Genomic DNA, 16,117 nt, shown 5'->3' with positions numbered 1-16,117 from the left:
GTGGGTTTAGAATGCAATGCGGGTGAGTAATGGACAGAATTGTTCTTTTTTTAAATTATGCACTTAAGCAAAAGTTTTCCATTTCTGTATCTGAGTAAGCGCTGAATTCTATGGGGTTAAAAAAATTATAAGAAATAAAGCAAAAGGCTTGGCGAAAAGGATCACGACAAACAGATTTGAGGAACTCAAGGCATCTTTAAAAGAGAGTCTTAACAGACTGAAAGCTGATACAGAGATGATACTTTTTCTATCCCAGTCTAAAAAGAAAATAAACCACTGAATTATACATCACAAAATCTTCCATGTGACACACTTAGGTCTTAGATCAGGCAAAAATAAATCCCAAGACAAAATAGTCTGCAGAGAACAAAGAATCCTATAGCTCAACATACACGTTTACAATGACCACCTCGTCACCTCATCCAGTTTTTCGTAATGAAAGGTGACACTGGACAGATTAGCAATGGCCTGCCACTCTCTGAACTGATATTTTATGAGCACAAACCATAAATAAGTCTGAGAGTGTATGTGTGTGAGTTAAATCTAATAGTGCTAATAGCGTTAGAGCAGATTAGATTAAACAGATGAAGGCGGAGCGGAATGCAATTCAGAGCAGGTTATTATCAGACATTAATCAGGCTAACAGTGTTAAGAACACATTACACATGCTTTAGATTAGAGACGCCTGATTGGCAATAAAGGAATGGACCCCCAGCAGCCACACGCTGTGTCTCTCTCTCTCTCTCACTCAAACATACACACATACATACAAAATCTCCAAACCTAATTTGATTCTAATTGGCAAGCTATATATCTAAAAACAGTACAATGTGAGAATTTTGTTCAAGTGTGTGATTGAGATCTCAACGGGATTACTAGCCGAGTTATAAATAAGGTATTGAATATTAAGTCTTTAAAAAAAAAAAAATCCTTTGAATTTTCTCTCCTGTTTATATGGCTTTTAGCAAATTCCAACAATGTAACCATTAAATCAAAGAAAACACAATAAATACAAATAAATAGTCATACTTTTTCCACAGAGTTTGTGGCCAATTAAATTAAGCCTAATCAAAAGTTATATTATCTACAAATTGTTTTAAATGTAGTTGTGAGAGGCGATTTCTTGGCGTAAAATATAATCTCTAATTAAGAGCAGGTTAATTGATTGAGTTGGTAGAAACATCATTCTGTGCTTGTGCACATGTGGAGGGAATCAGGCTCTTTTCTTCATTAAGAGCCATTATTTTTCATCAGCCTCACCTGCTGGCATCATCTCCCCCGTCACCCCTCATTACCGTAACCACAGAGATGCCAGCTGTCCCTCCATATGTATACTGTCTGATTGACTTGGACACAAAAAATTAAAGTCCAGATAAAATTGCGCAGAGGAATTAGTTGTGTGTAGCAAAGGGAGGGGGGACACTGAGAGTCAGACCCTCGCCGGAGGGTGCAGTTTTGTTGGGTTTTAATGTTTGTATAAAATGTCAGGTGGTGATGGTGTCCGCTGGCTGGCATTAGCATTTGCTTTAGCCAGGAGCACACTGATAACCAGCCCTTATTGAAATATGGAGACAGCTATACTGGTGCGCTGTGATAAACCTTCCCCTGCTCAACAAACTGGCCCTCTACAGGGGGAATATACAACATACTTGTGCACAGAATACCAATCCAAGTGAGCCTGCACTGATGCAAGTGAACACCTTGGTGCTTGTAAATTGCTCACAGTTGGCAAGGACAAGGTGGTGCGACCAACAAAGGTAAGCAGAGTGACGCTATAAAGAAACAAATGACAAATCCTATCTCTCCCATGTTTATCTATGTTTTTGTCCTAAACAGCTATGATTGCAACAAGGCATTTTTTTGGTTGCTAGGTTTGTATTTCTGTCACATGCCACAGTGACCACGTTTACATGCACTTAAGAAATTTTTATGTAAGTAGGAAACCCCACTACTGTAGTGCAGTTCCCCTGGAATATCTGGAAATAATCTGAACCCCCCACCTGTCCCCCCACATACTGTCCAAGCCGCATGTATACAGGAGTAAAGAGAAAAACGCTAACACAGCTCATGTAAACGCATACACAGATTCCGAGCCTTAATCAGCTTTCTCGCAATGAACAGCTTTCTGGTGTCCATGTAAATGTAGTAAGTGAAATCTCATTTCTACAAATCCAAACCACAGCTGCGTTAAACATCAAATATTCTCTGCTTGGCTGCAATTTTGTCACTTTGCACAGTATTTTGCTATCAATGATGACTCAAATTATTTGATGACGGAAACATTGTGTCATGCCTGGTTAATGGCCAAAATGTAGACACTTCCAAGTTCGATTTTGTGAGCATTGCATTACAAAATGTGTCAGATCACAATTCACAACAAAGCAAATCCATGCTGCATTCTCTGCAATGCCACAAGGGGTGCTATAGCAAACATAACCATAGTTCTCTCCTTCAATGGCCATTTTTCCTCTTTAAGCTCAACTCCTGGATGCATCTGAATATGTATACAGTATGCCAAAACCAGTATGTCAATAGATTAGAGTGTCAGAATCCTTAGTATTCATAAAAAAAGTAGGCAAGAAATACCACATCCGGGGAGATTCTGAAATGTGCATCCACTGGACACGTGTCTCTCCAATAATGCCACAGGAGCTGCAGAGATGCCACTTTCAAAATGCTGACTTTTATAAACGGTGGAGAACCATTAGTTCAACTATTTCAACTAAGTATACCAAGAATGTTGTTTTTGTCATGCCATGTCAACGCTATGTCAGCAACAAAGCTATTCACATGGCAAGCACAGGGTAAACAATAAATATATACAATTTACAAAGCTATATTTGAGACATTTGAGATGAATACAAGATAAAAATTCTAAAATACATTCAAGTGGTACCTTTCTAAATATTTCCATTAAGTATGTCTCTGAATAAAATTGTTGTCTGATAGTTTCAAAGGCATTACAGTTCAGTGGGATGTGTTTGATAGTCAAAGAGGTTTGACAGGAAAGGCATAATGGGGGATCTTCACCAATCAGCAAAAGCCTGTGTCTGAGTCTTGAATGACCCAGATGGCACCTAGTGAACACGACTTGGATCATGCCTAGACTTGAGGTTTAAAGAGAATCTTCTTATACTGGGGTTTATTTCATATAGCTTATTATTGCTGCATTCATTCCATTCCATATGCCACTTGTTAGAGATATATGTGCTTATTAATGATCAAAGGTTGAAGGGTGGCATTTGACATTCAGTGATTTCCAGGTTAAGGGCCTCCTTAGCATCTGTGTCCGCTCTCTCATTGCCAGCCTGACCAATATGTCCTGGGACCCAGCAGAAAAGGATATTGAAGTTTTTCTTCTGTAATAGTGCTACTTATGTTAAAATGTTTTGCTGCTGGTATTCATTTGGATGTGTTTGTCTTTATATGTTGAGTCAAAGTCAAGATTATGGTTATTTTTTTCAATGAAACTGTCTTAAGTTGTCTAGACTGGTATTCAGATTCTCTAAATATGGTTTAATTTATATACCAAAAGGTCTGATATACTTCTAGGTCTAGCTTCATATAATTAAAGACGCTTCGGTTGGAATACTGGTAAGTAGGCTGGGTTATTTTGGTTTGCCTTGAGTTTAACTGCATACTGTAGGGCCAGTTTCAGATGCCTGTTCTGGAGAAAGGGTTCCCTGGCCACTGTATATAGACTTTGAACAGGGGTGGTCCTGAAAGCTACTGATGCCAAACGTATTCCCTGATGATGTATCGTATCTAGTATCCGTGTATAAGATTTTCTTGCCAGGCTATAAACGATGCTCCCGTAAACCAGTCGGGATCAAACTAGTACTCTATAAAGGCGTAGGAGAACAGTGGAACTGTAACACTTGGGACATTCTCCCTAGCAGCCACTAGAAGGATAAAGATTTTTAGTTTGAAGACTGGTCTTGGTTTTTGTTGTTTCTTTGTTCTCTGTGTTCCCCTTGATTGATCCCAGCTGTGTCTCGTTAACCTTGTTAGTTCTTGTGTATATATTGCCCTTGTGTTCTCACTGTCTTTGTCAGTTGTTAACCTTTCATGGATGTAATGGTTTGTTCTGTTGTCGTGTTTTGAGTTATGTTTATTTCTCTGAGTTTTAATTAAAAAGCCTGCGCATAGATCCTCCTTTTCTCACCTCTTTCCTGCAAATGTTACAGAACAACTGGCCAGACTATGGATCTAGCGGCTCGGCAATTGTTGCCTCTCAGACAAGGTGGTGATATCATCGAGCAATACAAAGGAGCAATTCTGCAGTCTCGCCCAGGATTTCAAATGGGGAGATATTTGTCTCAAGGACTGCTATCGGTTCGGATTTAATGAGCCTATGAAATCCTGTCTGCCAGGTGGCAGATGTGAACTTTCCTTGGTCAAATCCATTGATTATGCTTTGAGGCTCACATTCTCCCCTTACACTGTGGGGTATGGCAGTAATCCCACGCCGCTGCAAGCGCCCACGCTTGCCATGGTCAACGAGCCAACGTCCATGCCTGCCACGGTCAACGAGCCGACGTCCACGCCTGCCACAGTCAACGAGCCAGAGCCTGAAGCCTCGGCCGTCCCAGATCCAGCGCCTGAAGCCTCGGCCGACCAAGTTCCAGCACCTGAAGCCTCGGCCGACCAAGTGCCAGCGTCTTTGTTCCCACAGCAGTGCTCATGGCCGTTCAGAACAGGAGGAGGAGAAGGGCCCCTGCTCTCTAGTCGCAGCCTGCACTCATGGCCACAGAGGCCATTCCCCTGACGCAGCCTGCACTCACAGCCATGAAGGCCATTCCCCTGTCACATCCTGCACTCACGGCCTCGGAGTCCGTTCCCCAGTCTCTGCCAGCTCTCCCGGCCTCGGAGTCCGTTCCCCAGTCTCTGCCAGCTCTCCTTGCCTCGGAGTCCGTTCCCCAGTCGCTGCCAGCTCCCCCGGCCTCGGAGTCCGTTCCCCAGTCGCTGCCAGCTCCCCCGGCCTCGGAGTCCGTTCCCCAGTCGCTGCCAGCTCCCCCGGCCTCGGAGTCCGTTCCCCAGTCGCTGCCAGCTCCCCCGGCCTCGGAGTCCGTTCCCCAGTCGCTGCCAGCTCCCCCGGCCTCGGAGTCCGTTCCCCAGTCGCTGCCAGCTCCCCCGGCCTCGGAGTCCGTTCCCCAGTCGCTGCCAGCTCCCCCGGCCTCGGAGTCCGTTCCCCAGTCGCTGCCAGCTCCCCCGGCCTCGGAGTCCGTTCCCCAGTCGCTGCCAGCTCCCCCGGCCTCGGAGTCCGTTCCCCAGTCGCTGCCAGCTCCCCCGGCCTCGGAGTCCGTTCCCCAGTCGCTGCCAGCTCCCCCGGCCTCGGAGTCCGTTCCCCAGTCGCTGCCAGCTCCCCCGGCCTCGGAGTCCGTTCCCCAGTCGCTGCCAGCTCCCCCGGCCTCGGAGTCCGTTCCCCAGTCGCTGCCAGCTCCCCCGGCCTCGGAGTCCGTTCCCCAGTCGCTGCCAGCTCTCCCGGCCACGGAGGCCGTTCCTCAGTTGCTATCAGTGCTCCTAACCACTGAGTCTGTCGACGAGCTTGATTAGTTCCCCGAGGCTGTCGACGAGCCTGATCAGTTCCGAGGCTGTCGACGAGCCTGATCAGTTCCTCGATGCTGTCCACGAGCCTGTCCAGTTCCCCGATGCTGTCCACGAGCCTGTCCAGTTCCCTGTACTCATTCAGCCTGTCCAGATCCCTGAGGCAGTCGACGAGTCCATCCTGCCCCTGGTGACTTTCGAGCCTGTTCGGTTCCCTGTGACTGGTGACAATCCCCTCCAGTCCCCAGCAGCCATCAACCAGTCTGTTGCTTATTCCAGTGGTCAGCACCTGTAAGACATAAGCTACCAGTCTGTTTAGGGTCCAGCGGCCACCCACATCCAGTATGATCCCTGTCCAGCGGCCGTCATCCAGTCTGCTGACCTCTGTCCAGCGACCGCCGTCCAGTCTGCTGATCTCTGTCCAGTGATTCCGCCCTCTGAGTCTCCGATCCCCTGAGCTTTTGCCTCATGTGGCTCCATCTCCGGAACCTCTGCCTTCTGCGGCTCCGCCCCCTGAACCCTTGCCTCCTGTGGCTCCATCTCCAGAACCTTCACCTCCCATGGCTCTGCCCTCTGAGCCCTTGCCTCCTGTAGCTCCATCTCTGGAGCCTCCACCTCCTGCTGCTCTGCCCCGAGTCTCTGCTTCCTATAAACTATTTTTTTGTTTGTTTTGTTATGGAGCGTCAGGAGCCGCTCCTTAGATGGGGGCTCTGTAACACTTGGGACATTCTCCCTGGCAGCCACTAGAGATCGTTAGAAGGAAAAAGACTTTTAGGGGGATTTCACACTGGGCACGTTTTCCGATTCCGAGTGCGATTGTTCCCGGTGCCCCCTGCAGCATTGGTCTGGTTTCTCACTCACTTGATTCTATCGAACCCTGGTCCATTTGAGTTCATCTTACATCATCACAAACACGCATGGAGAACACAACGTGACTCATCATACTTTTTGTTTTTTGTTATTTTGGTGCCATTATGCACAGCAGAGTGAACGACAACTGCGTATATTTGCGCATCATGGCGTAACTCATCAGATGTCCGGGGAAGGCGGCTTGCTGCTGCTCGCAAGCAGCGTTTTTTGAGGAGACAGCTGATTGCAAGGAATTCATTTGCATCTTTGTTTACACTGCATGCTTATGCTCGTGTTCAAGGTGAAATTATCGCCACTCTCATCTCCTATTATACCCTATATTTATAACCTATAATGGTATTTATATATAGTATTTATAAGGTGTATAGATAGATAGACAGACAGACAGACAGACAGACAGTATTTATAGTGTTGATTGTACTTGTATGTCACTGTGGTGTCATTACTTTTTTGGGACTTTCAGGAACGTGTGGAGCCTTGTGTGTTGTCGAAACGAATGATGTCGTCATCGGCTAAAACGCATACGCAGGTTACTTCCTGAGCGAGTGCGCACCCGAGTCAGAGTTGCTTTCACATCACACGAATCGCGCTACAGTTCCATTGCAACCGAACTCAGACCACCTCCTACAGGTAGTCTCGCGTTCAGTACCGCGGTGCGCTCCCCGGTCCGCATGACATCTTTCACATAACCAAATTTTCATGCGAACCGTACTCTGTTTCGAACTAAACTGCCAGTGTGAAAGCACCCTTAGAAGGCAGAAGTGCATACACACAGTCTTAGTTTTGGAAAATCTGAATCCGTTTTCATCTGAATCATTCATCTCGTTTATGCATAGCTGTAGCTGTCGCTCAATTACATTCATATTTTCCCTCTGTAGCCAACGCATAGGTCGTCAACATACAGACTTTGAAAGATATGTGGATCTATAACCTTAATTATACTATTGATTTTAATACTGAAAAAGGTGACAGAGAATGCTTCCTTGTGGAACCCCTAGCTCTTGTACATGTGGGTTTTATATAAAATGGGTAGGTTGCCTCTGAGCCAAATTTCATGTAGATCTTTGAGAATACCATATCTCCAGGTGGTTTCATAAGCCTTCTCCAGATCGAAGAAAACAGCTACCACGTGTTTTTCTTAATAAAACTATCCCGAACAAATGATTCCAATCTGATTAGATGATCTAAGGTGCTTTTGCCCCAGCTAAAGCCACATTGATAATCACTGAACTTCTGCCCTGACTCCAGTATCCACACCAGATGGTCATTGACCATTCTCTCCATGGTTTTGCAGAGAAAGCTTGTCAAAGCTATTGGATGGTAGTTGTTTGCATCAGAGTGGTCCTTGCCCGGTTTGGGGATGGGAATAATTATTGCTTCTTGGTATTTCCTGTTCTCCAAATGATATTAAAAATGTTCAGGAGTAATAACACTGTGTGGGGCAAATGCTCCAGAAACTCGTAATGGATTCTGTCTGCTCCAATTGCAGTATTATGAGAATGTTTGAGAGCATTTGATAGTTCCTCCATGGTAAAGGGTTGATTATATGATTCTGTATTAGAGTGGAAATTCTGCTCATGCTGTATTCGTCTTTTACTGAATTCAGGTTGACAGTTTTCTAATGAAGAGTTCTTTTCGAATTACTTTGCTAATATATTGGTTATTTCTTGATTCGTAGTTAATAGGGTACCCTGATGTTTGATGTGTTGTATTTGAGGCTACTCTCCTTTGTTTCTCATCTTTCAGATTAGGTCCCAGATTTTTTTGGGGGGGGGGGTGTTTGCTGAAACACTAGATACAAATTTTCTCCAGCTCTGTCTCTTTGTATCAATAATAATTCTACATGCTTGTGCTCGACATATTTTTAGTCTTGCTAGATTCTCTTTTGTTGGGTGTTTGTTGAAGGTCCTCTCTGCTTTTTTCCAAGCTTTAACAGCCTTTTTTACAGTTATTGTCAAACCATGGGTTAGTCCCGTGACTTGGTTTGATGATGTATTAGGGACAGTTTCATTTGCTATTTCGATAAGAATATCAGTGAATCTTCTGACTGTCTTAGCAGTCTTGAAGCACAATATTACATTTATCATAACATTGGGTCTGAAAAAGGTACCAGTTGGCTTTTTTAAGTTGCCATCTTGGGGTTTATTGTTGGATAACTGATCTTGTAGAGGTAATGATTTGGGGGCAGTGGTCATTTCCACCAAGTCTGCCACGAGAAATCAAGCGCTCAGGTTCGCATATTGTTAAGTCGATTGCGGAATATGTTCCATGTCCTGGGTGCAAGTAAGTGTATGAGCCATCACTGAGGAGACACAGATCATTGTTACTAATGAAATCTTCGAGTTTTTTACCTTTTGCATTAGTGTAGTTTCCTCCCCATAATGGGCTGTGACCATTAAAATCTCCCAGATGTAGGGGGTCAACAAGCCTGTTTCTGTCACAGAAACATCTGGAGGTATATAAATAGAACACAGAGTAATGGCCTTATGAAGAGTTAACCCTAGCACTATTGCCTGTAGATTAGGGTCTAATGTGATCTGACTGTGAATTACAGTTGTGCTCAAAAGTTTGCATACCCTGGCAAAAATTGTGAAATTTTGGCATCGATTTTGAAATTAGGTGTCAACAATACTTGTTGATGCCTCTCCAAACATAGTGCTTATGGTTGTGACCATAAAGCTCTATTTTGGTCTCGTCACTCCAAATTACAGTGTGCCAGAAGGGAGTGAGGCATGTCAAGGTGTTGTCGGGCATATTATAACCTGGCTTTTTTGTGGCATTGGCTTCTTTCTGGCAACTCGACCACGCAGCTAATTTTTGTTCAAGTATCGTCGTATTGTGCTCCTTGAAACAACCACACCGTCTTTTTCCAGAGCAGCCTGTATTTCTCCTGAGGTTACCTGTGGGTTTTTCTTTGTATCCTGAACAATTCTTCTGGCAGTTGTGGCTGAAAACTTTCTTGGTCTACCTGACCTTGGCTTGGTATCAAGAGATCCCCGAATTTTCCACTTCTTAAGTGACTGATCAGTACTGACTGGCATTTTCAAGACTTGATACATTTTTATATCCTTTTCCATATTTATAAAGTTCCATTACCTTGTTACACAGGTCATCTGACAGTTCTTTTCTGATCCCATGGCTCAGTATCTAGCATGCTCAGTGCATCAACGTGAGAGCTAACAAACTCATTGACTATTTATACACAGACACTAATTGCAATTTAAAAAGCCAGAGGTGTGGGAAATTAACCTTTAATTGCTATTTAAACCTGTGTGTGTCACCTTATGTGTCTGTAACAAGGCCAAACATTCAAGGGTATGTAAACTTTTGATCAGGGCCATTTGGGTAATTTCTGTTACCATTAGGATTTAAAAAGGAGCCAAACAACTATGTGATAATAAATTACTTCATATGTCACTATCCTTAAATAAAAGATGCATGATCAGTCCTATTTTCAAAATCAATGCCAAAATTTCACAATTTCTGCCAGGGTATGCAAACTTTTGAGCACAACTGTATATCATGTCGAACTAAGATGGTTATTCCACCAGAAGGACTGGTTTTGAATAGGTTGTATATTTGGTCCATATGCATTGAAACTTACAAACTATTTCAGAGATATAGGGCTGTTTGGTGTTGTGTGTTTCTTGGAGGCAAAGAGCAAGAGGGTTGAGTAACATGACTAGTCATTAGAGTTCTGCAAAATTTGTCATAACACCTTGACAGTTCCACCAAATGATACAGCTACCCATCACGTTGGTAGGATCTGTGCTTGACCTCTACTCCTACTCTTAGGAGAGCGACTCTTATTGCAGGGGTCTATGGTCTCCACCATTTCTTTTATAGCTTTCCGTGATCTGTTCTCCTGACTAACCTTTTGTTGCTGTTCTCTTGCGCTGTGTTGCGTTTTCTTTTCTTTTGAAGTCAGAGAATACTCCGCTATCGAACTTTGGTCTTCACTAGTTTCGATTTGTGTTTGACTTGAGGTTTGGGTGCTTTGCATCTTTTTTGATGAAGTCGAGTTTATATTACTGATTAGTTGTTGTTTGTCTTTTGTTAGGTTACATCTGTCTGGCACTCAACTGTTTGCTTGGCCGGTAATACTACAGAGGCAAAGGATTTCTCAAATTTGAAATTTGGGAGCTTCTCAACCTCTTTGCGTGCTTGGTCATAGTTAACTTTTTTTTTTAGGCAATTTACTTTTTCAATTTCTTTTTCTTTAATCCACGTAGGACAGTCTTTTGATGAGGCCGGATGGTCACCTGTGCAGTTTCTGCATTTTGATGGTTTTAAACAGGTTTCTTCATGCCTTTCCTCTCCACAATTGCAACAAATAGGTTTGTTCTTACACCCAGCAGAGCTATGACCAAACCTCTGACAGTTGAAGCATCTCAGAGGATTAGGAAAGATGTCAACAGGGACCCTCAAATATCCTAATCGGATCAATTCTGGTGGTTGAGGTTTGTTGAACGTCATGATATACGTGCCCGTCTTTATTATTTTGTCTCCTTTTTTGATCGTAATCCTCTTCACACTTATAACACTTCGTTGTGTTAGTTCTGAGGCTATTTCAGTCTCATCCATATTCTGTAGTCCTCTAGTTCTGATTATTCCTTTACTGTTGTTTAGGCATGGGTGGAAAGAGGCTTTCATGGGAACACCAGCCAAAATACTTGCATGCATCAGATTGTCAACATGAACTTTCTTTGAGCATTCCACCAGAATGTGACCCGACCTCAACTTTCACATCTTTGACCATTCCTGCTATCGCCGAGATTCCTTTTTGAACTGCAAAAGGGGATAATTTTGTAAGTGCCATATTGGCTGATAGAGATTCTAAAAGGATCAATCTCAGCCAGTTTTTTGTTTTTTTTTGGACAAGTGCACATCCAGCATCTAAATTATCATCCGAATTCTGTTCTAATATTCATCTTTGAGATTTGTTTTTTGTCATATTTGTTTAGTTTTGTTTCATCATTCTTGCTCCCCACCCACCTCAGAGCCCAACCAGGGGATGCACAGAGCCGTGGATCTCCAGCAGATATGCACCAAGGATACAAGGATGGTAGACTCTTGCAAGAAGAACTGAAAGTTCAAATTGCTCGATTGACCCTTAGCCACCGCCTTCAGGGAGGAGAGATATTATGGTCGATTTAATTGCCAATAACTACCCAGGGCACGTTCATGATTAGCCGCTTGATTGGATCGGGTCCTTCCAGCTGTCCGTCTATATGAAGTTAGAGCCAAAGCACTGTGTTGGACCTGGGAAGGTCACAACTAACTGCATTCCTCAAATGCCAGGACCTCTTCCTCCACAGACATGGGTCACAACTTACGACCAGCTAGTTGCCCCATTCGTCACCTTTTACAAACAGCAAGGGGGTGCCAGGGACCTATTCTACCCCGGGTTCCCACTGGGGGCCAAGAATGTTGTTCCTTGTGGTTAAATTGTACTTGTTTAACAAAATTAGTGTATATCATTTTTGCGGTTGTTTTTACTACATTCTAGATTCAATACACACGTTCCCGGATGAAGTATGTCCAGAAATGTATTAACTCTTAAATGCATGCCTCAGGTGTTTAGTGACCTGGGACCTAAATAACATACTTTTTCAACAGCTGAAAGTATACGCTTCATCAAAAGCAGTACATACTCTGACAGTACACAGATTCAAACGCAGTCCCTGTCATTGTGGAGCAAAATTTTTAAGAGAATCTTGCAGAGCCCGTTAGTTAAAGTTGGCACATTTGGTTTAATGGCACAGACTGGAGATGTGTTACTTCCAGAGCAATGAAAGTAGGCATTTTAAGTATGTTATAAAGCAAAAAGACATGTAGACTGACATCAGAGCAACGAATGGTCAGGAACGAGTCACTAACAGAAGCCAGATAAACCGACAGAGCAGAGAACGAGAAAGATGCTCACAGGGGAAAGAGCAGATGACAATGACAATCAGATGTTGGAGTGGTTGAAGGTGGAGAAAGGCACTAGCAGATAAGAGAGAGAGAGAGAGAGAGTTTGAGTGCCTCTCACCTCCACCACATCCCAGTGGTGTAGGAACTGCTCTAGGGTAGTGGCAAACACGCTGAGGGGAGAGAGAGTGGAGGAGGGCAACAGGCCTTCTTCATCGGTGTGCTGTAGGGCCCGCAATGTCTCAGAGGAGAAACCTAAAGGACATAATCAGGGGAACACAGTTTATTCACTATCAGTCATCATATCACTGGAAGAAAGGCTGATGTGAATGTATGTGTGCACACCTGTTAGTGTAGTGAAAAAGAAACTGAGGTAATCCACATCCCTCACTGGCACATCTTGTGAAGTGCTCGAGCAGCCACTCAGAGGAGACCTGCGGGGAAGCACATACGCATTACTGTGCAGCCGTCCAGCACTCATCCCCTCTCCTGTTACAATCTTACACTGTGCTCGTCTGTGAGTGTGTAGTGAGAATGTCAGTCTAAAAATACTGGCCATCCGAGATCCTTAATTTTCTTTGGAATCTACCACCCGCCACACAAACACACTCACCCTCGGCAAATGAACACACTTACTGTATTAAGGAGATGCTGGTGTCATTCTCACAATATGACAGAAAATAATTAGTTCTCCCTAAAAGCTTATGACATTCTATGAACCCCCAGAGGATTTTAGTGAAAATAACATTTACAGATTTACTTGTTCATTTAAACTACCACCTACTGTCTCAATCAACACTTCAATCCAGATGTAAATTGACATCAAATGGCATTAATCCTAATCGAAGGTCAGTCATAAGCCTGATAAGCAATTGGGTCATTCTACTATGTGTGTTGCAAACCATGTTTTAGCAAATTCCTCAATTCATAAATAATAATAAAATACACAATTATTATAAAACACTGATGATGATGTTTTTGATTACTTCATTTAAGATTAAGGAAGGGGGGGAAATGTATATAATTTATTAACATTTTAATATCAAAAGAGCATAAAACAGGCTGCAGCCACACTTCGAGTACTTTGGCAGTTTAACATATGTTTGTCTTTTAAAAAAAGAAAACAACAATAAAACACTGAAAGTGTTTACTCATTTAGTTGATTATACGTAAATAACACACTAAAAATGAATTATAAGGGTTAAATCATTTTCTGTTTGAAGAGTTAATACAAAAAAAAAAAATGGCAGAAGAGGTTATACATAATTTTTTTTATTATTATTAAATATGTCTATTATCCTTAAAACTGTGGTGATACACATTTTTACTCATTCAAGTATGCATTTATCATAAAATAAATCTTAATAGATGCTAACAAGTTAGCAAAAAAAAGTATGTGGTTTTGTGAAGAAATTCATTTTTAGTATGAAGATGTCTATGGTGCAACCATCTGTGGTGTAACCATCTGTGCTGAAAACATCTTTCTGAAATTTATGAAGAATTATGGTAAAATGCAGCTAAAATTTTTTACCATAAAAAAAAAAAAAAAAAAAAAAAAGTCCTGGTTCAACATAAGTTAAGCTCAATCGACAGCACGTGTGCCATAATGTTAAAAAATAAATTTTGACTTGTCCCTTCTTTAAAAAAAAAAAAATTACAAAAAGAATCTGGGTTACAGTGAGGCACTTACAATGGAAGAGAATGGGGGCCAATCTGTAAACGTTAAAATACTCACATTTCAAAAGTATAGCCACAAGACAAACAATATGGATTAATGTGACTTTATGTGATAAAACCGCTTACTAGCCTTTTCTGTGTAAAAATATGCAATTTTATAGCTTCATTGCCATGACAACATAATGCCATAAAACCTGTAATCAAGGTAAGCGATAATTTAAACAACTTTAAAGCTCAAATAATACAAGAGTTTAATTATTTATAAAATTACAAGCTTCACATTTCTACCTTTAAACATTTCAAAAATGGCCCCCATTCATTTCCATTGTAAGTTCCACTGTAACCTTGATCTTTGCTTTTTTTTTAAAGAAAAGGAGGGATGAGTAATTTTTTTTTTTTTTTTTTTTTTTGTGGTTATCAACATTCTGCCACAAATGCTGTCAATTGAGTTCATTACCCCACCCACCAGAATCACCCAAAAAAGTCAGTGCTGAGCTTGAACACAAAGGGCAGAAGGACCAAGAGGTCACCGGCAAACTCTCCAGGTCAGACCGTCATAGGCTGTTATGTGTTGGTGTGCTTCTGTCTGTACGCGTTGGTGAACATTGATGGCGAGATTTTGTTAGAAGCGAGCGTTTCACGGTCATGCTTTGCTGAGAAGGAAATCTGAGACAGACACTACATGTGAGTGTGTGAAAGTTGGTGTGACTGCGACTGTGTGTAAAAGATACTTGAGGACATTCCATGTAGTCTCATGATTCTCCCTTATAGATGTGGCTCAGTCTTGAGGCCAATAAGTGTATGAATATCTGATTGTTTAATTTTTTTCATTTTCTTGTGAGTGTGGAATGGGCATGTGCTGGATTTCCTTAATACTGGCCTACATCCCATCAACCCATTAGTAAAAAAAAAAAAATGCACACACACAAACACACACACATTTACTTAGCTATCTAACATACAATAAATAGACTTATAGTTAAGCTAATTATAATGTCTATAAACAAACCAAACACCTTAACCCTTCCCCTCATTTCTTTTTTTTTTTTTCTTTTGGCATTTTCAATAAAAAATAAAAAAAATCTCTACTTATGAATCGATTTACCTCCCTTTTAGGGACCTTTTTGTCCCTAAACTATATCAAAACACACACTCACATGCCCATCAATTTACTGGAACTTTCAAACACAAACACCCATTAATCTATCACAGTTACTGAGATGCACCTAGGGGAAAAAAGTGCAACAGTTCATTGTGTCTGTCTTTGTGCAAAACACACACAGACATCTGCGACTAATCCAACAACTTACACTCCATCATCAAACTATAAGCCATTCTTGAGTATGTTTAGTAACACTTTCTGAACCCGACGGCTACTATTCAAAATTCTTGCTGCGCCGATGTGATCAAAGTGAAAATCTCCTGGAGGACAGAATTTTCGGATCATGTTTTTCAGCCGATTAGGCATGTCACACAGTTCTGCCATGAATAGATCGAGCGTTTAAGCAATGCTACGCTAATCGTGCAGGAATCCTGAGGTTGTTCCAGTTTTTTTTTTTTTAAACGCAGTCAGTATTAATTCACTTGCCATAGCATTTTGTTTTGGAATCAGTGTGAGCACAGAATCTAAGATCAGACACAGCAGACAGCAGTGGACAACTTGAAGATTGTTCCCCGTTTCATCAAAAGAGTAATACTGCCCCCTGTAGGCACTTGAGAACACTAGCAGCAGCTCTAGCCCATTATTTTAGACCCTTTTCACATTTCTTGGTTTGAACAAAAGTAAACTATAGCATATTGAACTTCTAAAGCTGTGAATGGGAGATCACAACAAATATTATTTTTGCATTCCCACTTGCTCCAACAGCAAAAGAAAAAAATCCACTTTTCCACGACTTGCAAAAGTAGGAAAAATGGAGAGATTGATTATGGCAGTCAGAAAAGAAAATGATGCCAAAATTTACTGTCACTGCCTTTAGCTGCTGTATTTCAAACCACATTGCAGCAGTGTCAGTGGTTATTATTATTAATAAAAATAATCATTCCAGGTTAATAATCTAAATTTACATTAATAAAAACAAAACAAATTTGCTGGATTAAACTGCTATTA

General features: G+C 42.0%; 1 protein-coding gene across 2 annotated transcripts in view; it reads right to left on the bottom strand.

The window, feature by feature from the left end:
* tex10 (testis expressed 10) overlaps positions 1 to 16,117 on the bottom strand; it is a 33,275-nt gene that overhangs the window by 4,292 nt on the left and 12,866 nt on the right. For both annotated transcript variants that reach the window (XM_051718952.1, XM_051718953.1), the window contains exons 11-12: positions 12,676 to 12,764; positions 12,452 to 12,585 (exon numbers count right to left, since the gene is read on the bottom strand). In XM_051718952.1, the coding sequence (XP_051574912.1) occupies positions 12,452 to 12,585; positions 12,676 to 12,764 (223 nt within the window). The remainder of the gene's footprint in view (positions 1 to 12,451; positions 12,586 to 12,675; positions 12,765 to 16,117) is intronic.

The sequence above is a fragment of the Myxocyprinus asiaticus genome, chromosome 15 (assembly GCF_019703515.2).
Source record: "Myxocyprinus asiaticus isolate MX2 ecotype Aquarium Trade chromosome 15, UBuf_Myxa_2, whole genome shotgun sequence".
Taxonomy (NCBI): Eukaryota; Metazoa; Chordata; class Actinopteri; order Cypriniformes; family Catostomidae; genus Myxocyprinus; species Myxocyprinus asiaticus.
This window is presented reverse-complemented; position numbering and strand designations above follow the sequence as displayed.